General features: G+C 51.5%; 1 protein-coding gene across 6 annotated transcripts; it reads left to right on the top strand.

Annotated features, from left to right (window-relative positions):
* Positions 1–593: 593 nt before the first annotated feature.
* On the top strand, positions 594–23,902 carry RUFY4 (RUN and FYVE domain containing 4). Of its 6 annotated transcripts, XM_058705405.1 has the most exons (15): positions 594–1,467; positions 1,908–2,271; positions 2,779–2,927; positions 3,058–3,164; positions 4,635–4,760; positions 5,073–5,179; positions 5,524–5,667; positions 6,132–6,195; positions 7,283–7,912; positions 8,673–8,779; positions 14,531–14,677; positions 19,060–19,170; positions 19,697–20,214; positions 21,392–21,543; positions 22,637–23,902. In XM_058705405.1, exons 3-13 carry the CDS (start codon positions 2,888–2,890, stop codon positions 19,800–19,802), a joined length of 1,689 nt encoding a protein of 562 aa, XP_058561388.1. In that variant the 5' UTR covers positions 594–1,467; positions 1,908–2,271; positions 2,779–2,887; the 3' UTR covers positions 19,803–20,214; positions 21,392–21,543; positions 22,637–23,902. The 6 variants fall into 6 exon arrangements, with proteins under 6 accessions (XP_058561388.1, XP_058561364.1, XP_058561381.1 ...); XM_058705381.1 differs by lacking the exons at positions 21,392–21,543; positions 22,637–23,902 and adding an exon at positions 6,738–6,878 and having other exon boundaries at positions 19,697–20,665; XM_058705398.1 differs by lacking the exons at positions 19,060–19,170; positions 19,697–20,214; positions 21,392–21,543; positions 22,637–23,902 and adding exons at positions 6,738–6,878; positions 16,316–16,476; positions 17,132–18,430.
* Positions 23,903–24,253: the final 351 nt, after the last annotated feature.

Below are 24,253 nucleotides of genomic sequence, written 5' to 3'. Positions count from 1 at the left end.
CCACCCGCTCCCCCGCAGCCGCCCCGCAGCGCCCTACCTGAAGCAGCAGCCGCCGGCTCTCGGCGCGGCCGGAGGCCCCCGGCTCCCAGCCCTCGGCCCGCGCCGGGGCCGGGGGGCTCCCCGGGGGCTGGGGGCCGCAGGGGGGCCCGGGCTCCAGCGCCTCGCAGCACACCAGGCTCACGGTGCAGCCCATCCGGCCGGGCGCCCGGCTGGGGGGAGGGGGCGGGGACGCGGGCGCGGGGGCAGCCGGGCCCCCTCCCCCCGCCTGGCGACCGCGCCGCCCGGGGAGCCTCGCACGTCGGGAGGTGGGGGGGCGGCGCGTCTCCGCCCGGAGCCTTCTGGGCCCGCACCGCCTGGCGGCCGGGGAGTGCGGGCCGGGAGAGGGGCGGCGACACGGGCGCCCGGACGCAGCCAGGGGCGGAGGGGGACGCGGGGGCGCGGGGAGGAGCGGCGGCGGGGTCTCGGGGGCCCGGGCGGCGGCCGGCCGAGTCTGGGGAGGGCGAGAAGAAGACCGACGGCGCGAAGGGGAGGCAGGAAGCAGTGAGAGAGAGACCGGGGACACGGGGACACGGGGGACAGAGAGGGGGGCCGGAGCCTCTGCGCGGGGAGACCGACTCCCAGAGAGGGAGAGACGGGCAGGAAGTCCGCGGCGAAACGGCGGACCCGGGCTCGGCCACCTCGAGTGCCACTGTTTCCAGGCGGTTCCTGAGGTCTGTGAAACAGTAGTCTTCGCAGGTGCCTGCCCCTCTGTTCTCGGCCCCCAATACTAGCCCTCGGGGCATCCCAGCCTGGAAAAATGAGGACCCGGAGGTGGAAAGACCCCGGCCTCGAGGAGGCGGGGCACAGCCAGGGTGCGAGAACACGGCCCACCAGGGCAACCCAGCTGTGAACCCGGGTTCACAGTGGCTTCACTTCCAATCTTTTAGGGGTGAGTGCGGGGCGGAGCAGGATGGCGCTGGTGACCCGGAGACTGAGGTGGGGAAGGGGAGGGAGATACGTGGTGGGACCCTGTCCTCCTCCTCCCCACCTGCTCCGCAGTTCAACCGAGGCTCGAAAAGACAGAATATCTGGTAGAGCAGCAATCACAGCCTCTCTGTGCCGCCTGGTGGCCACAAGGAAGAAAGGCAAGAGCCAGTGACCCTGTTGAGAAAGGGAAGGAAACTCGCATATAGGGGCAATTGCCGCTATGGCTCTGGGTGAGTTGGTGTCTGGCCAACAAGTGAATCTGCCACCCCATCTGCCCGAAGGGTACCATCCCCCAGCTCACCCATTCTGCCCTGGTGCCTTGGATCCCGCCTCTCCCACATGTCCCCCATGATTTTCTGCTCCTCCTGCTCCTGCTGGACTGGGCCTGAGTCACTTCCCAGGCGGGACTCTGGGAAAGGCTGCGCGGGACCCACGGTCACAAGTGACAGGCTCGGGCTGCAGTGCCGGCTCTCCGTCTCCCAGCTAGCCAGGCCTTCCCAGGTGGGTAGCAGGGAAGGGGTCTAGGGGTGGCTGGAGAAATGGGGCAATGCTGGGAGCGAGAGGCAGGGACACTTGGATAGAAATGAGAGACGATGAGGCACATCTAGGTGTTCATGGAGTTCAAAGTGGATCTGGACTGGAAGGGGGTGCAGAAACCCTATAGATGGGGAAACTGAGGCCCAGGGAAGGCAAATGATGAGCCTAAGGCCACACAGTGAGTTAGTAGCAGGGTCAGGATGAAGACCTAGGGCTCTCAACGTCCAGCTCAGTGTTTCCTGAACACCATCTCCACCCTCCACCCTCGTCTACCTTTGTTTCCCTCCCCTTCTCCCTCCACTGTGTCCCCTGTTTCTTTACTCCTACCCACACCCCCGAATTCCAGCAACTGTGGTCTGAGAGACAGGACCCCTGGGGTTTCCCATGACTGGTCTTTATTCCAGGTGACATCAGGATAAGCCACTGGCCCCCAGCGGCCACAGTATTCCTCTCTGAGCCCCAGGACCCACGGGGGAAGAAAGGCTGTGATCCCCCGGCGGGGGAGAACCACAGGATTAAAACCAGGTGCCCTGCCCCCCACACACACCCAGCATCCTGGCCCAGTCCCAGCTCTAGGGCCTCATTTTACTTCTGCCTCCCTTTCCTCAAACAACACACATTTTCCACTCAGCTGGGGGCCAGGAAAGGATGAATGTGCGCCTCAAGGATGATGACTGCTCTGGCAAGGCTCCCTGTGGCAGAGAGGGGTGACCTTCCCTCAGCCCAGTGTCCTCATGGCGTGAGCCCTCGCAGGGCCCCTCACATCAGGTTGCCCTGTGTGTGGACACTCAGACCTGAGTTCAAACTCTAGCTTCTCCACTTAGGGCCTGGGTAGCTCAGTAAGTTAAGCTTCCAACTCTTGATAGCGGCTCAGGTCATGATCTCGCAGTTGTGATCTCACAGTCATGAGATCGAGCCCCGAGTCCAGCTCCGAGCTGGGCATAGGGGCTGCTTGAGATTCTCTCCCTCTGCCCCTCCTCCACTCACGCTTTCTCTCTCTCTCTCTCTCTCTCTCTCTCTCTCTCTCTCTCTCTCTCAAAATAAACATTAAAAAAATTTTTCATGGAGTTAATGACCTCCTAGGTTATTATGGGGACTGAACAAGACAAAGATGTCAGGCACAGAACATAGGGCCTAGCACCCGGGAACTGCTCCCTTGGTGTTGTGGGGCCCATACCATCCCCTTCCCATGCTGGCCTACGAGGAAGAGCCGAAGTGTCTATCCTACCAATTGACTCACTGTGTGACTGAAGATATTTCCCATTCCTGGCCTAGGCTCTGATTCTTCCTCTGTATAAGGAGACCACTGGGCAGCTGAGCCCGGAGGCTCCTGCCTGGACTGACCCTGCAGAGCCACAAAGAATCACATCATTTTGAAATACTCATGGCAGAGGAAGGGGCCATCCTCACCAGGAACCTGAAAGGTGAGTGTGTCCTGAGAGATTTTCTGGGATTGAGTTGGGAGAGAGGTGAGGGCTCTTGGGAGCCCCTCCGTCAGAGCCCTCCCTACCTAGTGCCTGATGTCCACCATCCCCCCCGCCCCCGCCCCTGCAGCTGCTGTCTCCGCCATCCTCCAGGGCTACCCTGGCGGGCAGCCTCCAGTGACAGATGCCAGCGCTGAGCTGCACAGACTCTGTGGCTGCCTGGAGCTGCTGCTACAGGTGACCCCCCCGCCCCGCCCCCTTCCCACCCCGCTCTCTCCAGGCCCAGGTCACCAGCAGGGATTTATTTCCCAGATACTCAGGAAGAGCCACTGGCCGCCTCAGCACCCTCAGAGTCAGCAAGCCCTTCCCGACATCTAATCTCACCCTTGGAGGTTGACATTGCAGGCGGGGGCACGAGGTGGACAGGAGGCTGGGGCAGGGCGGAGTGGGGTGGGGTAGGGCAGCCACCTTTCTCTGAGGACTGAAGTCTCAGAGCTGAGATGTCCTAGGGCTGGACCTTTCTGCTGCTGGCCCTTTTGTTGAGCACTTACCAAGGGCCGGGCAAAGCCCTTCTCTTGCCCCACCTTATTAAATTCTCGTTCTTTTCTTTTTAAATGTTTATTTACTTATTTTTGAGAGAGAGAGAGAGAGAGGGAGAGAGAGCACATGCACACAAGTAGGGGAGGGGCAGAGAGAGAGAGAGGGAGACAGAATCCGAAGCAGGCTCCAGGCTCCGAGCTGTCAGCGCAGAGCCCGACGCGGGGCTTGAACCCACAAACCGTGAGATCATGACCTGAGCCGAAGGAGGATGCTTAACCGACTGAGCCACCCAGGTGCCCCTTAAATTCTCATTCTAACCCCCTGAGGTGCTGGATGACCTTACCAGCCCCACATACGCACACATACCCTTCCTACTTCTCTGCGTGTTATGCACATGTGTGTGGTGTGAGTGTACATGTGAGGTTGGTAGTATGCATGTGTGAATCTTCTGCCAGTCTACCCCCGTCATTTGCTGCATTCCATTCACACTGACCTCCTTGATCTTCCGAAAGCATGCACCTACCTCAGGGCCTTTGCACTTGCCCTCTGCCTGGAATGCTCTCCCCCAGAAATCTGAACGGCACAATTTCTCATTTCCTTTGGATCTGGACTTTGAATAGTATCGCCTCAGTGAGGCTCTCTCTAGCCACCCTAACACAATTTTTTAAAACATACACACACGTACACACCACACGCTCACAGACATCACACACCCCGCACACATCTCACACACACACCACATACACACACTTGTGCACATACCACGTGCTTTCTATTCTCTTTCCCTGCTCTATTTTTCTCCTTAGCAGTCAGCACCATCTAACATCCTATATGTTCTACTTACTCTGCACATTGTCTGTCTCCACTACCAAGGTATAAGCTCATGAGGTCAGTTTGCTCACTGCTGTATTCCCAGGGCACAGAGCAAAGCCTGACGCATAGTAAGTGCTCAGTAAGTATTACTGGAATGAATGAATGAGAATACCAAAGGCTCAGAGAGGTCCTGCACCTTGAGCGTGGTCACACAGCCTTTGAGGGCAGAGCCAGCCCCTGAAGCCAGGTCTGTCTGCAGTAGCCCTTTCCCCTCCATTCTCAGCGTGCTGGAATGCAAGGTTGGTTCCGGGAGGAAACATTTCCATGCCTTCCTTTCCCTGGTCTTGCTCCCAGTTTGACCAGAAAGAGCAGAAGAGCCTCTTGAGGCCTCGGAAGGATTACTGGGACTTCCTCTGCTCTGGCCTACGGCAACAGCGGGGCAGCACGGAGCCGGCCCGCTTCGTCTGCTCACAGGACAAGGTATCCAGAGCCAGCTGGCAGGGAGACTGGCCTCAGCATGAGGGGGTCCCACCACCAGGCCCTTGATGGGGATGGCCTCCGGGAGCCCCTTTCTCACCCATCCCCGCTCCACTGACCACAGACCCCTCACCCGGCCCTCATGTCTCATTAGCCCTGCCCTCAGCAGCCCTCCAGCCACCCCTTTCGTTCCCAAACAACACAAGTCCCCATCCTGTCTCTCTGTCCTGGCCGAGTTCCCTCTGATCTAATACCACACCACGCCCCCACCTCCCCACCTCTTCCCCACCATTTCGCCCCCTATGCACTCTGCAGTTGAAGACTTCTCTAGCAAAAGGCCGTGCCTTCATCCGCTTCTGCCTAGCCCACGGACAGCTGGCCGAGTCCCTGCAGCTCTGCCTTCTGAACCCCGAGCTCACCAGGTGGGGCTGTTGGGACATGATCCTACTGACACCCTCTGAGTCTACTGTCTGTCCCTTGTGAAAGATGCCTCTTTGCCCCCCAGATGGATGGATTAATATCAAGGACAACTAAAATGACAGCCATGAGGGAAAAGTCCAGGAAGAAAGGGCAGAGGGGGCGTCAGAACCCAGGAGTCCTGGTAGCACCATGATGCTTAAGCCTCTTGCTCCCCAAGGGCCACAGCCCTGCTTGGGGAACCATCCCATGGTGGTGTATAGCAGAGGAAGATCCCCTGGGGGCGGGGGCGGCCACAGCACCAAGGCCAAGTACCAAAGGCCAAGTCTGCTGATTACTGATAACACAGGGAATGGTATGGCCCCCGGAGCCCTCTGGTGTGCCCTGAACTCCGGGAAGACCTCCTGGATTCTCTCTATGCTCTCAATGGAGTGACCTTCGACTTGAACCTGCGGTGGCCGGACCTAGATGAAGCCTGGCCCATGTTCTCAGAGTGAGTGCGTCTAGCTTGAAGGGAAGCCTCTCTTCAGTGCCTTCCTGCCGTTTGACCACCATGCATCCCAAGCAAGCTCCAAACTCAGCCTCCGGTCCCATCAGTTCTTCCCTCCTTGCTGTCTGAGCCTCTGATTCTCCACCTCCCCAGACTTCTATTTTCCCGGCACGATCTGTCCTGTCACATGATGCTGCATAGACTGCACACTCCCTAAAGAGTCGTTGGATGGTTGGGGTGGAGGGTTAGAAGGACGAGCGCATGGTGGCTTTAGGACGAGTGGTGGGCAAGGCTCGTGGATGGATGGAGAGGGGGATGCACACATGAGGATGGAAGGGTGGGAAGGTGGGAAGGCGGGAGCGGAAGCGAAATGAGTGGGTGGGTGGAAAGATGGGATGTCCTGCCGCTGAGCACCACGACCACTGCTGGAGAGAGGCCCGTGGTCCCCCTGCCACCTTCCCTTGCAGGTCCTGCTGCCCCAGCCGGACCCAGGGAAGAAGACCCAGAAAGACCAAAGACTCCCCAAAGCAGGTGCCTCTGCCCAACTTCATTCTGATTTGCCTCTTCTCCGTCTCTGCCGGGCCCCACAGGATGGGCAGTAGCTGAGGAGACAGACAGACAGACAGAGAGGCCGGCATGTAGACCTGGGGACTGGGTAGCCACAGGACAAGAAAGGGCTCGTAGTCCTACGGTGGTGAGGATATCAGGGAGAGAGGAGGGCCACTGGCACCATCTGCGGGAGCCATGGGGCCCAGGAGAGGAGGCGGCGGTGGGGAGGGTAACCGGAAGCGTGTAGGATGCACATCAAGGAAACAACCTCCGTTGGACAGTTTGCAAACGTCTCAGTTCATTCAGTTGGAGACATTGAAGAGTCAGGTTTCTGGGTTCAAATCCCAGCTCTGGCCCTAATAACCAAGGCCTTTGGCAAGGTACTTGCCCTGCCTTGCAGGGTGATTGTGAGGAAGTGTAGAGACAGCCTGCGTGTAGCACAGAGCAAGGCCCCTGGCCACGTGCTCCGTAAGTGGTAGCTCATGGCCATTGTCATTCCCCAATCTCACTCTACACTCCACCAGCTTCCTAGCACCAGGTACGGATACCGTGAGGACTCAGCCTGTGCCCAGAAGGGGGAACACACTGCAACGCCACCTGTTAAGTGCGGTGATGCAGCCATGCACGGAGGAACAGGGGAGCCTGGAGACGGCTTCTCAGGAGAGGTGACCCTTAGCTGCTGTCGGTCTGTTTAAGCTTTCACCACAACTCTACAAGGCAGGCGTTATTATTCCCATTTTACAGACAAGAAAACTGAAACCCAGAGAATTTCAGGGGGCAGGGTCAGAGGAGAGGGTGGGAAGTAGAAACCAGATCGCTGCAGAAGACGCAGGGGAGGCAGGGAGTGGGGGACAGAAAAGAGCACTGAGAAACACTACTGCTCCCTGACCAGGATCAAAGCTGGGGCCCCCCCTCCACCTGGGGCGATGTTAACATTCCGATTCCTGGGCCCTGAATCAATATTCCTTTAGATTTAGTAAGTTCCTTGGATTAGGTCTGTGGCCTCTCCCACCCACCTGGTTGGCAAATTGGTGCTGAGAGCAGTGATGGCTTTGGGGCTTCTCTGCAGATCTCAGCCACACGTGGAAACCCCACAGCAGTCCAGCCAGAGGAGCTGCACACTAGCCAAACCAGCTGTCTGCAAGATGCACCCAGGGAAGACTGGTTAGCCGGACTCCCCAGGTCCCAGCAACAAAGGCACCTTCCTCCCTATTTGGAAAAGAAAAGAGAAGATCCCAGGAGCCTCGGGTCCTCCCAGGGCATGTGGGAACCAGCAGGGGAGGAACTTCAGCAAGCCCAGGAGAAAGGAGCCCCAAGAACTGGGATCTGCCTGGAGATTTCAACACCCAGCATCCAGGAACAGGGAGAGGGGTCTGAGGGGGCTCCAAAGGAGGTGACAGGCACAGAGGCCAAGGGCAGAAGGATTCTTCCCAGTGCGGAGGGGACTCATGAAGGGGGAGCAGAGCGGGGTCATGTCCGTAGGCTACTGGCCTCCAGCCCTACAGGGACAATAGAGGACACAATGTCAGGGAACCAGCAAGAGTGGGAGGTGCCTAGCATTCCAGGGGAGCCCCGGGTCCTTTGGGGCCTGGGAACAAAGGAAGACTTCACCCCAGAGGAACCACAGGAGGAAACAGGAGAGACCAGTGTGACCAGGAGGAAGGAGCAAGCAGAAGTGGCCTTGCAGGATGTGGTCAAGGTGAGAGCAGTTGAGCTCTGTACCTGTCTCCTTTCCCCTCTCTAACCTGGCCCCCAGGTGGGAGTCTTCAGTGGTCCGGGGGGAGGGGTGCGTTCCAGCCCACAGATAATTCTGACTGGTCTGCACAGGGTTATTATTCTCTGAGAAGGTCTTCTTCAGGTCACCACAGTCCCTGCCTCTCCCTACGGCCTCACGGCAAGCCCACTTTATTCACCAGTACTACCTGCCTGGCTCCTGCAGGCCCTGGAGTCTAAGACCCCCCCCCTCCCCCAACAGTTCTTTGGGGGCAATGACAGGTTCTCAAGTTCGGTAGCCCTCATTATTGGCGGATTTCCCACCAATGTCTAAGTTCTGCTGTTGCACATCCCACCAAGCAGCTCTGGTTGTAGATGTTTCTCCTGGAGATCCCCAAGATCAATTTCAAGCCTTCCTTCCACCTTCTTTGTATCCTTGAGCTCTGTAACTTTCATCCTTCAGCAAAGGAAGAAATCTTTCACCTGTTCCTCTGTCTCTCATTTTCCTGTTCCTGTTGCACAGTCCCCTCTCACTCTCTTGAATTGTGATCATCATCCTCTCCCAGGGGCAGTCAGAGCCGGGCTTCTCATCTCCCAGTGCTGTCCTCAGTCCAGCCCTCCACCCAAGGGCTATCTCGCATGGCCCTGGGGTCTCATGGGGATGTTTGTCAGGTCACACCCGGGGCTGGGATCTCTGCCCTCCTCCTTCAGCTCCCCTTTCCTTTCCTTTACCTCCCACCCCCAAGAGCCTGAGACGTGGGCTCCGGAAGACCGAGGAGCGGGCGCAGCACCAGGAGCAGCTGCTGAAGGAGAAGGAAGGGGAGCTGCGGACACTACAGGAGCGGCTCAGCAGGTAACCTTGGCAACCTTGGCAACTGCTGCCAGGTGGGCAGCAGAGGCCAGCAGGACAGGAGGCGCCCCCCCGGCGCCCGCTCACCTTCATGGTCACACCAGCAAGTGGCTTCTGAGCGTCTCTGGTACATCAGGCCCTGTGCTGGGCACAGCTTTGGGACACTGAGGCATTCAGGGCACTACTCCTAGGGCTCCTGGAGGAGCTCCCACCGACCCTTCTCCTCCCCTTGGCAGACCCTCCCTCACTGGCCTTCCCAACAGCCTGCAGGACGGGTGCATGCCTCCTGTCCCTCCCACACTCACCTTTATCTCTCTGCTGCCTCTTCCACTGCCATTCCCCTCTCTCCCAGTCTCCCTCCCTGCCCCTCCACACTCCTGCCCCTTCAGTGTCCATCTTTCCTCTGGTCCTCTGTCTCTCATTTTCCTGTTCCCTGTTGCACAGTCTTCTTTCACTCTCTTAATGCATAATCATCATCATAACTATCATGTACTGAGCGTTTACTATGTCCCTGGCACTGTTCTAGGCATTTCCTCCCAACACACTTATAAGATAAGTTCTCTAAGAATTTCCATTGTATAGATAGGAAAACTGAGGCTCAAAGGTGCCACACAATTCACCCAGTGTCACTAGTGGAGGAGCTGAGGTCTACACCCTGGTAGATGATTCCAGAACCTGTGGGCCTAAACACGGGCCCTCCGCCAATATTTTGTGTGCCTGTATTTATTTCATTCTGCCTCCCCCTCAGCTACTCTCACCTCCACCTTCTCCTACTTCCTGTCATTACATTAACCACAAGGGCCCAGAGAACACTTTCTCAGTGTCCGAGTTTCTCTTTCATAATTTTAAAAAATACCTCTGCTATGCAAAGATCTTCCTTGGTCTGACTTGGTCTCTCTGTCCCTCTCTCCCTTAGCTCTGTGTGCCCCAGTCAGTTCACCTGCCCCTGACTCTTGCACATGGCTGACACCTGCCCCAGGGCCAGAGGCACCAGCCTGAACCCCATCAGAGCCTGGGTAGCTGTGATTCAGACTGAATCATGGAGCGGTTTACTGAGTCTCTGTTTCAAAGGCTGAGAGACACTATAGGCCCAGAAACCAACCCAAAAAGGCCCCCAGGGGCTCTTCCCACCAGACACTCAGCTGAGCCTTGCAGTTTGGTCAGCAAGGATTCCCATGATTCAGGCCCTAGGTGAATGCAGAGGCCTTGCCCACCCAGGGGCCTTCTCTGGGAATCAAGACAGGCTGGAGGAAGCAGCTGGGAGGCTCCAAGGAGACAACCAGGCCCAGGCTGCTCCCTCATCTGGGGGAGCCCCTGTCTCACAGCCGATTATTCTTCACTTGTCATCCAGTCCGTTATCCACAGACCCTCAGAGCTGCTCCAGTCCTGTTCTGTGTGCCAGAAATCCTCTTGCGGACAAAACAGACCAAATGCCTGTCCTTGTGGAGCTTACCTTCTAGTGCAGAAAGCAATCTGTAAACACGATAAGCAGGTTAATTACGTAGAATGTCAGAGGTGACGAGTTCTAGGAAGATTAAAATAAAGCAGTAAATGGGAGTGTCAGGGGTGATATTAAATGAGGCAACACAGCCAGGGAAGACCTCCCTGAAAAAGTGATATTTGAGTTAAAAACTTGAAGCAAATGAGGAATGGGCTGTTTGGGCATGTGGTAGAACATTCCAGGCAGAGGAAGAGCAAGAGCAAGGGCCCTGAGGCAGGAATGGGCATGTCAGGTCCTAGGAACATCATGGAGGTTCAGGGGAGTAGAGGAGGGAGAGGAGGTAGGAGGAGGTCAGTTGGGTAACAGGAGACCCTCACAGGTCATCAAAAGGACCTTGGCATTGACTCAGAGTGAGATAGGAGCCACTGAGAGTTCACAGCAGAGGGGGAGATGTGACTATGTGCTTTAAGGTTAAGTAGGTTTGCATTTTTTTTAACAGTTCAGTGGGTTTTAGTGTATTCATGAAATTGTGCATCGATCACCACAATCAGTTTTAGGACATTTTAATCAGCCCAAAGAGAAACCCTGTACCATTAGCATCCACTGCCCACTTCCTCCCAACCCCCCCCCCCCCCAGCCCTAGGCAACTGCTGATTTGTCCCCATAGATGTGCCTATTCTGGACTGATCTGTGCTTTCAAGGGCTCGAGCCCGCTGCTCTGTGGAGCTAGTCTGTAAGGAACCAAGGTGGAAGCAGGGACAGCGATGAGGAAGGGGAGGGCAGGGGAGTGCCTCTGAATGTTCTCCGGTCGTGGAGGTGCAGAGAAGCTGCGAGATTCTGGATTCACCGTGAGCCGGGGCTTCCTGGGGGGAGAGGGAAAGACAGAGTCAGGAGTGACTCATTTTCCAGCCTGACCAGCTGGAAAGCTAGAGTCACAGCTGACGGTGTGCTGTGGCAGGGCTCGCTTGTGGGGAAAGTTCAGGAGTTGAGGGGAGAGCATGCCAAGTGTGAGACACCCCTTAGGCATGCCAGTGGAGCTGTTGAGCAGACAGCTGAGTGTGGAGCTCAGAGAAGCCTGGGCTGGGGATCTGCGGGAGAGTCGTCAGAATGCAGATAGCAGGACGGAAGCTCCCGTGGCCAGGAGGGATCCTCCTGGCATCCAGGGACTCAGGAGGAACACATCACTCCAGGGAAAAGGGGCCACGGGCATCAAGCTGGGGGCGACTGTTTCACTACCGCCGGATTGAAGTGCCAGGGAGCCCACTCGGTCAGCAGATAGTATATTGTGACTCTCCTGCGGCCATGAGCATGGTGACAGCAGTGGATAGAACAGTCAGTGTCTGCTCTCACAGACCTGGGGACACAGACACTAGATCAACAAATAGGAATAGGATGTCAGGTAGTCATGGGCGCTGTTAAAAAAAAAATCAGTCCAGGAAAGGGGACAGAGACAGGAGATTCACCTAGATTTAGAGTCCCGGGTTTCCTCTCTGAGGAAGTGACAGTTGAGGAGAAACCCCAGCCACTGGGAAAATGATGACCGTGCAAAGACCGTGGGAGTAGTGCTCCAGGCAGGAACGCCAGCAAAGGCAAAATCCCAGAAGTGCACTTGTAATCAAGCAAGCCCATGTGGCTGGAGTGGACAGACTCCCTGTGCTATGGAAGGCTGGAACAGAGTCTTGAGCAGGAAGTGGAGAGCCCCATGGGTTTCAGGACTACTTTGTCTGTTGGTGTGGAGAATAGACAGAAGGCGGGCAGCGTAGAGCCAGTTGGGCACAGAGCCCCAGGCTGGACACATAGGGAAGACACAGTGGGCCAGCTAAGCCTGGCCTCAGGCCTTAGCAGACCAACCAGGGGCTATGAAAACACAGTTGGAACTGAGCTATGGGCCACCTAGTACCCACTTCCTAGCTTTCTGGCTGTGGCACTTTGAGAAATTGGGCTTCCCTCTCTGGCCTCTGGTCCTTGATTTGCAAAAGGAGACAGTTGGATCTCTAAAGTTCCTCCTTCCAGCTCAGATGCGCTGTGGGACCATCTTTCCAAGTAGGTAGGTTTCCTCTGCCCCTGGATAAGACCTCAAAGCAAAAGTGATTAGGGCAAGTATAAGTGGAAGGTCCTCAGACAGAATTAGGCAGACATCACCCTTCTCCCCACCCCGCCCCCCATTGAGCTCCTTTGGGGCACACCAGGGGCTCATGAGGATCTATGCTTTGCTCCCACCTGCTGCCCACTCAGCACTTGTGCCATAAACCACTGGCGACCAGGCCCTGCACGGACAAAAGTATGGGGAGGCCAGTTGGGGAGGCCAATAGAGCTTATGGCTCAACAGGCCTGCGTCCAGATTTCTTCTCCCTCCACATATCAAACAGTGTGACCCTGGGCAAGTGTTATTTCCTCTCTGAAGCTCTATTTTCTTTCCTGTAAAATTATGACCATATCACCTGTCTGCCATATTTGTGAAAATTAAATGAAATAGGGCATAAAGCACTAAGCTCGGGGGCTAGCGTGTAACAGGTGCTCTAGACTTTAATTCCTCCCGTGTCCTCTCCTGCACCAGGAGTGTCTGTCAGCCCCTGCTGGAAATACTTCAGTGGCTTCCCATTGCACTGAGGTTCAAGTCCACTCCTCCTGGGGCCAGTGAGGGAGAGAGCCCTGCCCCTTTCCACCTCATCTCTTGCCTACCCCCACCTCCTGCAACTTCATGGTATCCCAGCTTCCCTAGTCTTCTTTCAGTTCCTCAAACAAGCAAGTTCTTGCCAACTTGCAGACCTTTCCATGTGACCTTCGCTGGCTCTGCTTGGCTGACTTCTCATCTCTTACATCTGTTTAAAGGTCACCTTGTCTAAGAAGCCTTTCCTGAACACCCTCCCAAGCCTCTATCCGCCCCTCATTTATCTCCGTCACACATGTAGCTTAATTATGCTATTGGTTTATCACTTCTTTTGACCACTGTCCCCAACACACTATAAGCTCCACCAGGAGCCGTAGGCACTGCTGTATTCCTGGCACCTCAAACAGCCATTGGCACACAGATGGTGCTTAATAAGTGTTCCCTCCCACCTCAAAGACACACACTAACCACGGTTTTCACATTGGGACCTGCACTGGCCACACCAAAGGCCCTGGGATCAGTGTGCAAGTAAACTAGCTCAGGAAAATCAAATACCAATATTAAGAAACAAGGACACTGAAGGCCAAGATGTTCATTAAAATAAATACAGCCCTGGTCCAGTGCCCGAACACAAGAACACCCTTCCTTAAAGCTGCAGGGACTGGTCTTTTTGGAATTATGGTGGATCTCTGTTGTCAGTTTGACTTTACAGCCTACCCAGCTTTCTTCTCTGAGGTGTGCTACACGGCAGTGTTGTAAAAATTCATAATTCAGTTCATTGGCAAGCCTCCTGCGAGCCTCAAACACACTGAAAGCCAGGGGTGTGGCCGTGCGTGCGTGTGCGTGCGCACACACACCCCCCACACACACACCCTGAGGTCACAGGATGTGCACCCACCTTTGCAACACCCTCCTCATCTGAGTGATGGAGGGCGGGGCTGGGACTTTCTTATTTCTAGTGCAGTAGACTTCTTGGAACCTTCTAAGAAGCCACCAAAGACAAAAAAAAAGAGGCAAGAATAGAGCTGAGGAGATTCTAAGCCCAAACTGAAACAAAAATTTAAGGAAGCCATATGTTTAACATTATTTTCTTAATTGAAAAGACAATGTACCATAATTTTTCAAAATATTTTAAAACCTAAAAATATCCCCCTGAGTCCTACACCAGTTACCCCACTCCCAAACCAACTGTTGTTCTCAGCTGGGCAAAGCCCATCCAGCCTGGGTTGCCAGATACCCCCCTTCCCTCCAGAGAGCTGCTGCAATTGTGGGCATGCCTTTCAAGAAAATTACATTTTAAGATGGAAATGTTAAAAAAGAAAAGAAAAGAAATACAACCAATGGAGATGTTGGCTCACCTTCTCTAAAGAAACACAGGAGGCTATACCCTGTTTTCATTCCTCTGGACGGTTGGTAAGGAGTCAGCCTATAGATGGCACGCTATCCGTGGTGTTCAGCTTGGTGTGTGGTATGGCGTGTTTTATGTGCGTGTGAGTATGCGTGGCGTGGGAGGGCGCGGGGGTATGGAGAATGTATGCAGTGTGTGTGTGTGGAAGGGAGTGTGTGAGTGTGTGTGTGTGTGTGTGTGTGCGCATCAGCTATAGGAGGTACCACCAGCTTCCCCCAGGAGCTCCCTGTCAGGTAGAGGCCCAGCCTAGCTTGGTCACAGATGCTGGGAACTGAGTCTTCCTTCTGTGCCCAGGTGTCAGGAAGAGAGGGCCCGGCTGCAGACAGAGCTGGAGCAGAATCAGCAGGAGGCTGAGAGGAGGGACGCCATGTATGAGAAGGAGCTTGGAGGGCAGCGGGACCTGGTCCACGCCATGAAGATGAGGGTGCTGGAACTGATTCAGTAAGGGTGGACACAGCAGGGCGGGACTGCAGAAGAGGGGATGATATGGGATGTAGAGACTGGGTAATGAAAATTCTACTCCGCGGAGAACTATCGAGCAGAACTTTAATATATGCTAACTCATCTTCTTTTAGCCGCCCCAGCTGTTCTCCTCATATCACAGATGAGGAAACTGAGGGTCAGAGATGCTGACTTGGACACCAAGGACGCACTGCATATAAATTGCATGGATTCCTCTAGCTCTAAGGCACGCCACCACTCCAACACACCCCCACATACACGCATACCTACTAAGGTTAGGGGAAGGGAAAAGAGCCCATAGATGGAGAAGGATTTGAGAGAAGAAAAAAGGAGGTTAACCAAGAGGTAATCATATGTGCTACCCCTGACTGCCTGGTCGACTTCCTGAGACCACTGGGCCTGTGGGCCATCCCAGGTCAGCTGCCCTAGGTACCAGAGAGCTCACCAGGATGGATTCCAAACCACTAAACCACTGAGCAATGGAGGAGGTGTGTAAAGCCTGGTTTCCGCCCTTCAGTCTAGTAGGGAACTAATGCTATACTTTGACCCAGTTCAGGAAACAGGACAGCATTGGACTTGGGTTTCATTAGAATTGGAGGGTCACCGAGGGATCATCCAGGACTAAATCCTCTTGCAAAAAATCCAAGTGATATTAAAGATGAGAGAAGGGAGAAGTCAACCTGGAAAGAACAAACAAAGAATTTAAGAATGACCTCCTCTACAGAGCTGTCAATGGGGAGAAAGGGAGATATAAAAAATTAGCCATGTATCTCACAAAAGAATTTAAGGTAGCCAACAATAAAAGACATATACATATGATTGTTAAGAAAAATAGATGAAATGGAAGAGGAAACATTCATACTTTTGAGGGATAAGGATTAGGGTTAAAACTTAGCTCTGAGCATCTTGGCAGAATCAGAAATGGAAACACAGTAAATTGCCTAAATGTCACTATGCATTCCAAGGAAATATACCAGTTCATCAGGAAAGGAAATTTTTTTTCCTGTGTTAAAGAAACTCATCACGAGATCCCAAGATACATAATATAATGTCCCTTGCGGAAGCATCATGGAAAATATGGCCCTAAGCACAAAGTGGGCAGGCAAGCTATAGAGGCTGATTTCTACATCAAGGTGGTAGACAACACATCATCTGCTTTCCATCCTGAGATCTCAGTAGAATGATTGTAAAAATAAATAAATAAATAAACAAACAAACAAATAAATAAATAAATAAATAAATGAATAAATGAATGAATAAAACTTCTAATAGAGAGAAAGGTGGAGGAGCCAACCACAGATAAGACATTACAGCTAATTTCCAGAAGCCAGAAAATGTATGAAGAAGTAGAGACTGGATTTAGCCCAAGTTAGAACTTCAGGGACCAGAGACACTAGGAACACAGATGGCAGAAATGAGATAAGGGACAGTAATCAGGAATATTGACCGATAAAGTCATTGGAAAGATCAGTGTATATCCCCTGCTTTCAGCCTGCTTCCCCAACTTCAGAATATCAACCCTGAGGGGTCTATCTCCCAGGCAAATAATTAAAACTTCCTTCTCTAAACAAAGTTAAATGTCCCAAATAAACAACAGTGTGTTCTGGCATTTGACAGTCTGATGTGGCAGTTAGCTTCCTGCCCCATCCTTCCTAAAGAGAAGCCACAAGTCAACCACCCCTGTCCACTGTTGAAGCTCCAGCAGCTTAAACATGAAATCATGACCATGGATCCTCAGATGTTTGAGAAGAGTCTAGAACATAGAAGCAGAGACAAAGGTAAACAAAAAAGATCGGTCTCCTATGAAACAGGATAATGTGAAAAGTGACCTACAAAAGATGAGAAATGTTCTTGGAAATTAAAAATATCTCTGAAATTTTAACTCGAGGATAGGAAGAGGAAGAGGAGGCTATCTCTCAAAATGTAGAATAAAAGGCATAAAAAGACGGAATACATGAAAGAGATAGTTAGAAACATAAAGAATCATTCCAGGAGATTCACTATCTCACTATCTCTTCTCCAACTGATAAGAATTCAAAAAAAAAAAAAGAGAGAGAGAGAGAGAGAGAATATAAGATAAAAGTATGCGAGACTTTCCAGGCTCTAATGGTTGCAGATCTTCAGATGTAAAGATTTCACTGAGTGACCAGCACAATAAGTGAAAGGGAGCAAAACCCACATTGAGATACACTGTTGTGAAATCGCCATAAAACAAAGATGAGGACAATATACTCAAAGACACGTCACCTATAAAGGAAGTAGGACACAGAAAAACATGTTAAGAATCAATGGTGCAATACTTTCAAGTTCTGAGGAAAGCTAACTTTTGCCCTAGAATTCTAGATCCAGCCAAACTATAAAACAAGCAGAGAAGGTGATATGGGAAAAGACATTTTTCAGAAAGACAGGTTATAGAAAATTTACCTCCCACAGGGCCCTTCTTGGGAAGTTAATTAAGGATGTGCTTCGGAAAAACAAGGAAGTAAGCTTGGCTTACCAAGAAAGAAGATGTGGAATTCAGGAAACAGTAGCTCTAGCCCGGGAGAGAAGAAAAGGGAATTTCCAAGATGACAAGTGGCTGTCAAACCCAAGGAGCAGTACATCCAGGCTGAAACAGAAGTACTGAGGAGGAAGGTCTCCGGGGAAAAAGAGAATCAATGCCATACCTGATATGATGAAGAATTTGTTGAGGAGAGGGAACAATTAGGCTGTGTTAAAGGCAAGTCATGCAAGGACTTTGCAAGGAGCAAAGAAAGGCAATTAAAAAGTCCTGGAAAAACAAAAAATTTCCAAGGAAATGTTTAGAACACATCTTAGCTCTCCTTGAAGCAATATGCTTATATATTTTCTAATAATACAAATACTATTTTTTGGTTTTTTCAATGTTAGAATCAACCTAAAGACAAAGCACAGTAAACAATTGTAATTATAGAACAAATGTAATGTTATTACCTAAACAACATTAAGTACACAAAATAGAAGCCAATAGAAATTTCTGTGAAGATGGAAATGTTCTATACTCGCCCTGTCCAATACAGCAGCTACCAGTCACATGTAGTGACCGAGTACCTCAAATGTGTCTGATGTGACTGAGGAACTGAAGTTCTAATTTTAGTTAAATGAAATATAAAGTTAAGTAGCCCCATGTGGCTAGTGGCTACCATATTGGACATAGCAGGAATAGATAACGAGTAGGAGGTGGATGAAGGAGGCCAACCGAAGAGGAAGTGATGCTGGTATCATCATATTACAGAATGGCAGTCAGGATGCTATCTGTGCTTCACAGAATGAGTGAGAAATAAATGTGTGAGTATATTCTGTAAAACTACAGTAGTAATAGAGGAACCAAAAATAGGGATATAGCCGCATGGGGAGGAAGGAGGTGGAGTTAGTGGGGATGGTAATAAACAAGCTAAGTCCTCTGACATCAAGGTAAGGAGCTCTGTAGATGTTCTCTCTTGACATATCAAAAAAAAGAGGATATGAGCATATTACTTAAGTGTGGAAGTAATATCAAAGAGAAAAAGCGACAAGTGTAAGAGGTGGTTTGCCATTGAGAATGGAAGGAGTAGGGAGGGTGTCTATTTCCTTTTGATATAAGTTCTTCTGCACTGTTGGATTTTTAAATCGTGTGTATATATCATCTTGATAAAAAAAGAAAGACTTTAAACCCACATTCCTAAACATCCTTTAAAAAAAAAACAGTAAAGATAGTTTTGCAGGAGTATAACATACATAAATACAAGGGGGGTTGTATCAAGTGCCAAATAAAAGATAAGGGCATCGTAAGAAACTTATGGGGGCTTCTATGATCAGGGAACACTCCTTGGAGGAGGTGGGATATGAAGGTTCTTAAATAATGGATCAAGGTTGTATTGGGGGAGGGGACTGGGGTGTCACCATCCATCTTCCCAAAGACTGCAGACTCATTCACCTCTTATGTGTGTGTGTGTCTCTCATGATCTCTTCATTTCTTTCCTTCTCTGTCACTATGTCTCTCTCTCCATCTTTCTCTGTATTTTTCTCTCCCTCTCTGTGTCTCTGTCCCTGTCTCCACATCTTTTTCTCTTGGCCTTTCCCTCTCTCTCTACATTTATCTCCCTACCTACCACTCTGTCTCTGTCTCCCTCTCCAACCCCCTGACTTCCTTTTCTTGTTTCTGTGTGTGTGTATCTCTGTATGACTCTCTCTCTCTCTGTCTCTCTCTCCCTTTCTCACTCTTCCTTTGGTCTCTGTGTTTCTCTTTCTCCCGGTCTCGGTATCTCTACCTGTGTCATCTCCATCCTCCTGGTGTGTGTGTGTGTGTGTGTGTGTGTGTGTGTGTGTGTGTGTGTGTGTCCCCACCTCCATCCACTCATCAGAGAGAAGGATGACCTGTGGCAGAAGGTCCAGCATCTCTCTTCCATGGCCCCCGGATGCTGTGTTGACTGCAGCAAGGTCTTTGGCCGGCTGTCTCGGCGGTACCCATGCAGGTAATGGGAGAGCACAGAATTTTTCCTCTGGGACAGCCCTGCTTCCACCAGCCCACAGCACTCTGCCCTCTCTGGGAAGGGAGGTGTCACAGGAACTGGGCTTTTATGAGAGCCACTTAAAGCTGGCCATTCACTTTACACAACACTTAGCATAGCCATGAGCTAGAACAGTGGAAAGGAGTCAGACAAGCAACAGTGTCTGGAGGATGGGACTGTGCCAGCCTTCCAAGAAGAGACTGATTAACAGGCTCCTGGTCTGGGAGAGATCTCCTATACAGAGGAAGCTGCTCCCCTCATCTTCCTCCAGGAACATGGTGGCAGGACCAGCCATGAGAGAGAGGGAGGGGGGCCAGCAGGAGAACCTGTCATTGCCATTTAGAGGACTCTGGAGGGGGTGGGGCACTGGGACGCCCTTTAGGAAAGGGGAGGCCTCCTGAGACACACTGCTCTGATGGGAGATGAGAAACATGCTTCCCTCCCCCAAACACATCCCTGAGCTCCCCACTCTTCCCACCTCTGCTCCTAGGCTCTGCGGAGGCCTGGTTTGCCATGCCTGCTCTGTGGATTACAAGAAGAGAGGGCGCCACTGCCCACCCTGCTCCCAGAAGGGAGCAGCTCAGTTCGACCAATGAGATCACCCAGGAATGGCCACCCACCCCATCCCGTCAGCTCCCTCCCCTCCTCCCTTCCCACCCCTCTGGTCTGACCTGTCCTGCCTTCTGGAAGTTGGTGACCTAAGGCGGACAGCACTTGTGTGCGCATTCTGTAGTGTGGGAGTGGAAGGAGCCAGGCTGGCAGGCAGGAGGCAGGAGGCAGGTTGAAGCCCTGCATCCGCCATCCATGAGCTGGGTGACTTGAGAGAGCTCACAGCTGTTTGGGCTTCTTCTGTAAGTGAGGGAGCCGGGCACCATCCTCTCTAAAGTTCCTCCAGGCCCAGAATGTCCTTGACCAAGAAGAAGACCCAGAGACCCTGACATTTCCCACACTCCCACCTCACCCAGCCCACCGCTCACCACACTCAGGAGCATCCTGTCTGCTTTGAAGGTCTGCTTTTGTTGTGTTTTCGTCTTTAACATCTTTCCTGAGTTACTATTGACATTTAACACACTTCACATAAATTGTACAATTTGATGAGTTTTCACTTTAATATATACCCATGACACCATCGCCATACTCCAAATAATGAACGTCATTCCCATCATTCCCCAAATTTCTTCATGCCCTTTGTAACCTCTCCCTCCTCCTCCTCTCTCCCCGGCACCCACTTACTTGCTTTCTATCACTGGAGACTAGTTTTCCAGAATTTTATATAAATGGAATCCTAATTTTACACTCTCTATTGTCTGCCTTCAATAGTCCCTTTTTACTATTGAGTAGTATTCCACTGCATGGATATACCACAATTTGTTTACACATGTAACTGTTGCCTGACATTTGGATTATTTCCAGTTTGAGACTGTTACAAATACATTTCCTATAACCATCTGTGTACAAATCTTTGCATAGACGTTTACTTTTTTTTTAAGATTTTTGTTTTTTAAAGTAATCTGTACACCCAATGTGGGGCTTAAATTCACAATTCCAAGATCAAGAGTTGCATGCTCTATCCACTGAGCCAGCCAGGTGCCCCTAGACCTTTGCTTTTATTTCTCTTGGGTAAATACCTAGGAATGAACTTGCCAGGTCATATGATAAGTATATGTTTAACTTTTAAGAAACTGCTGAGTTGTTCCCAAAAGAGTTGTGTGTTGGCCCCTCCCACCAGCAGTGTGTGGGAGGGCCGGCCGCTTCGCAGAGCATCTGGTTTAGTGGGCAGGAGAGGAGGCTCAGACATGAGGCTTGGGCCTCTCTGTCCTGCCCTTCCAACCACTGTGGTGACTTGGTCAGTCCCCAGTTGTGAGTGCCTGGACGGAGGAGCTGAGACTAGGTAACTCTCTATGCAGTGCTCACTCAACTAAACTTTAGTAAAGATAGTTATGAGGATTTGTGTACCTTCATGGTACAAGATCATATCCCCTGACTGCCCAAGAAGTCTTACACAAATTCTGTGTCATTCACTGGACTCCCAATTGTGGTGCTTCTGAGAATACTGTTTCAGAAGAAGCACAGGCCCCACTCTGTACCAGATAGGGATTAGCTGCCCTATCTGGGCTCCAGGGCAGACTCTGTGGCCCCAAATAGGCATGCGTGCTATTATCCCCATCCCCTCTGCCTCACACAGACTGCCAGAGCCTCTGCAGTAGTTGGGCAACCTTGTGGCTCTGACCAGCGCCTGTGGACCGCCTCTTGGGGTCAGGGACACCCAGAGTTGCATCCCATTACCATAGCATGGAGCAAGAGTTTTGCAATAGCAGTTCCTGCCCTGGAGAGCTGGTAAGAACTTCTCCTTAGCAAAAGCTACAACAAGGTGAGGGGCACAGAATGGAGGGGGTGGAGGGGGGCAGGGCTGGGGCTCTGGAGCAATCAGGGCAATAGAATCACCCCTACCCTAAAGGACAGCGATCCCTTGTTAAGGATTAGATTTGCTCGGATACTTTTATTAGGTTCTTACTATAGTGGACGGCATCATGTTCTAGTTGAACTCCAGTGTCGAGTTCAGGCCTGCCTGATGAACTGATGGGAGAGAAGAGAGGTAGCAGAAGCCAATGTTCAAAGAGAAGGCAAGATGCTCCTGGACAAGAACTCATTAGAAGGAAATCAGGGGCCAGAAATGGGGGAGCTTGACCTTCTCCCCGTTTAGGTGGGATGGAAGGGCTATGATGAGGACCAGTCTCTAGCTCAACACTGCCCCCCAAAGAGTCCACACCAACTCCAACGAAGAGCACAAAAGCTCCACAAAGACATTAGAAGAGCTTGTTAGACCTTGGGGAATCCTCTGGCAGAAGGTTCCACAAGGGTCACCAAGAGTACCAGTCCTTCAGCAGTGACTCCAGCACACATGTCTAGCGCAGCAGCCCGCACAGGAGCACCCAGGACACTCCCAACAGACCCCCTCAAAATTCCTGGAGAGCACCTTACAGGGGGATGAAGCCCTGAATGAGCACAGAGGGTTTAAGCCAGTGCTGTTTGGGTTTACTGCTATTGATGTGACTATTGACTATTACTGCTATTGATGTGATGGGAAATTTTGGCAACATAATTATGTCTTTCAATTAGATGTCATTCAGATCCTCCAATGTACATCAATCCCCCTACTTTGTCAACTCATTCAGTGCTCAACAAAATTATAGGAAGCACCCAGGATGTGCCAAACAACTGTGATTGGTTTGGGGATACAGAGATTTTATATATATATATATATTATATATATATATATATATAATATATATATATTATATATATATAATATATATAATTTATATATATTATATAATATATAATTTATATATATAGTCTGTATATATTTATTTATGTTTATATTTTTATATGTATATTACTTATTATATATAAAATCCCTGCTTTGAAGAACCTCACAGTGGGGAGGAGGGAGCAGCCAGAGATTACAAAACCCCTAACTGAAGCCATGATAGAGGTAAGCCTAAGGGTGTGGACAACACAGAGAGAAAGGGCTGCATTCCATACAGGTCATGACTGGGCTGAATCTAAAAGGAAAAAAGAGAGGTGCCTGGGTGGCTCAGTTAGTTAAGCATCTGACTCTTGATTTCCACTCAGGTCACGATCTCGAGTTTTGTGAGTTCGAGCCCCGCGTCAGGCTCTGTGCTGATGGTGTGGAGCCTGCTTGGGATTCTCTCTCTGTCCCCACCCTACTTGTGTGCACTCTCTCTCAAAATAAGTAAACTTTAAAAAATTTTTTAGTTTTGTAATGTTTACTTTTGAGAGAGAAAAAGAGAGAGACAGACAGAGCAAGAGGGGGAGGAGCAGAGAGAGAGAGAGAGAGAGAGAGGGACACGCAGATTATGAAGTGGGCTCCAGGCTCTGAGCTGTAGGCACAGAGCCCAACATGGGGCTCAAACTCGCAAACTGCGAGATCATGACCTGAGCCGAAGTTGGATGCTTAACTGACTGGCTCACCCAGGCACCCCAAACTTAAAAAAATTTTTAAAGGAAAATGGAAAGTTGACCAGACCAAGAGGGTAAGGAAGAACCTTCCAAGGGGAAGGGAAATGCATGCCAGGCTCTGTGGGGGAACCAAACAGCTCTTTGGGGAACTGCAAGTAGTTCCCTGTGGCTGTAGTTAAGGGGTCAGGGGGATGTGGCCAGCAGCAAGGCTGGAGAAGTACACAAGGTCACATGCAGGGGCACCAGTTGCCCATAATCGGGAGATGGGCTCTACCTGAGCTCAATGGGGGTCCTCCAAGGGTTTTAAAAAGAAAAGAACACGATCAAATTCACACTTTTGGAAGATGGTTCTGAGAGCAGAATAGAGGATGGTTTAAAGGGGAAAGATTTGAGGCCGAGATCACTTAGGAGAATAGTTGTAGCTGTCGTGGTGGTGGGGACGATGATCTAGTGGTATTGGTGATTAGTAGTAGTAGGAACAGCAGTAGCAAATGGTGCCAAGCACCATTCCGAGTGCTTTATAAATATAGACTCATTTAATCCGCATGACAACACTCTAACATGCAGTGGGTGTTTTCAACAGCCCCATTTTCCAGACGATGAGACTGAGACCCAGTGAGACTAAATAACCTCCCCACGGTCTACAGTCCAGCTCCAGAATCCACAGCTGTTGCATGAGGACTGCGGTGTTGCCTAACACTGTCAGTGAAGATGGCGATAATCAAGAGATGCTAAAGAGATAGCCTCTGAGACAGGGGTGTGCGAGGGGCGGGCCGTTCCGGTTGGGCAGATGCCCGGCTGGGAGGGTGGGGTCAGAATTCCACGAGACTGGTTTTCTACCTGCTCAGCTTGCGGCACCTGTGGAGCCTCAGCAGAAATTTCAAGAGGTGGCCCCGTGAGGAGTTGGAGCTTAGGCGAGAAGTGCAGGAGGCGAGTCAGGAGCAAAAGGTATGGGAGATCCTGGCCCTTACTGGGTGGCCCTTGAAGCCAACGGGGGGCAGGTGGGCTGGCCTGGGGAGGGCAGGGAGAGGGGAGGACCCAGGCAGAGCCCAGAGGAACATCC

Source organism: Neofelis nebulosa, chromosome 2 (genome assembly GCF_028018385.1).
Source record: "Neofelis nebulosa isolate mNeoNeb1 chromosome 2, mNeoNeb1.pri, whole genome shotgun sequence".
Lineage (NCBI taxonomy): Eukaryota > Metazoa > Chordata > Mammalia > Carnivora > Felidae > Neofelis > Neofelis nebulosa.
The sequence above is the reverse complement of the archived record's forward strand: the minus strand, read 5'-3'. Positions and strand labels throughout refer to the sequence as shown.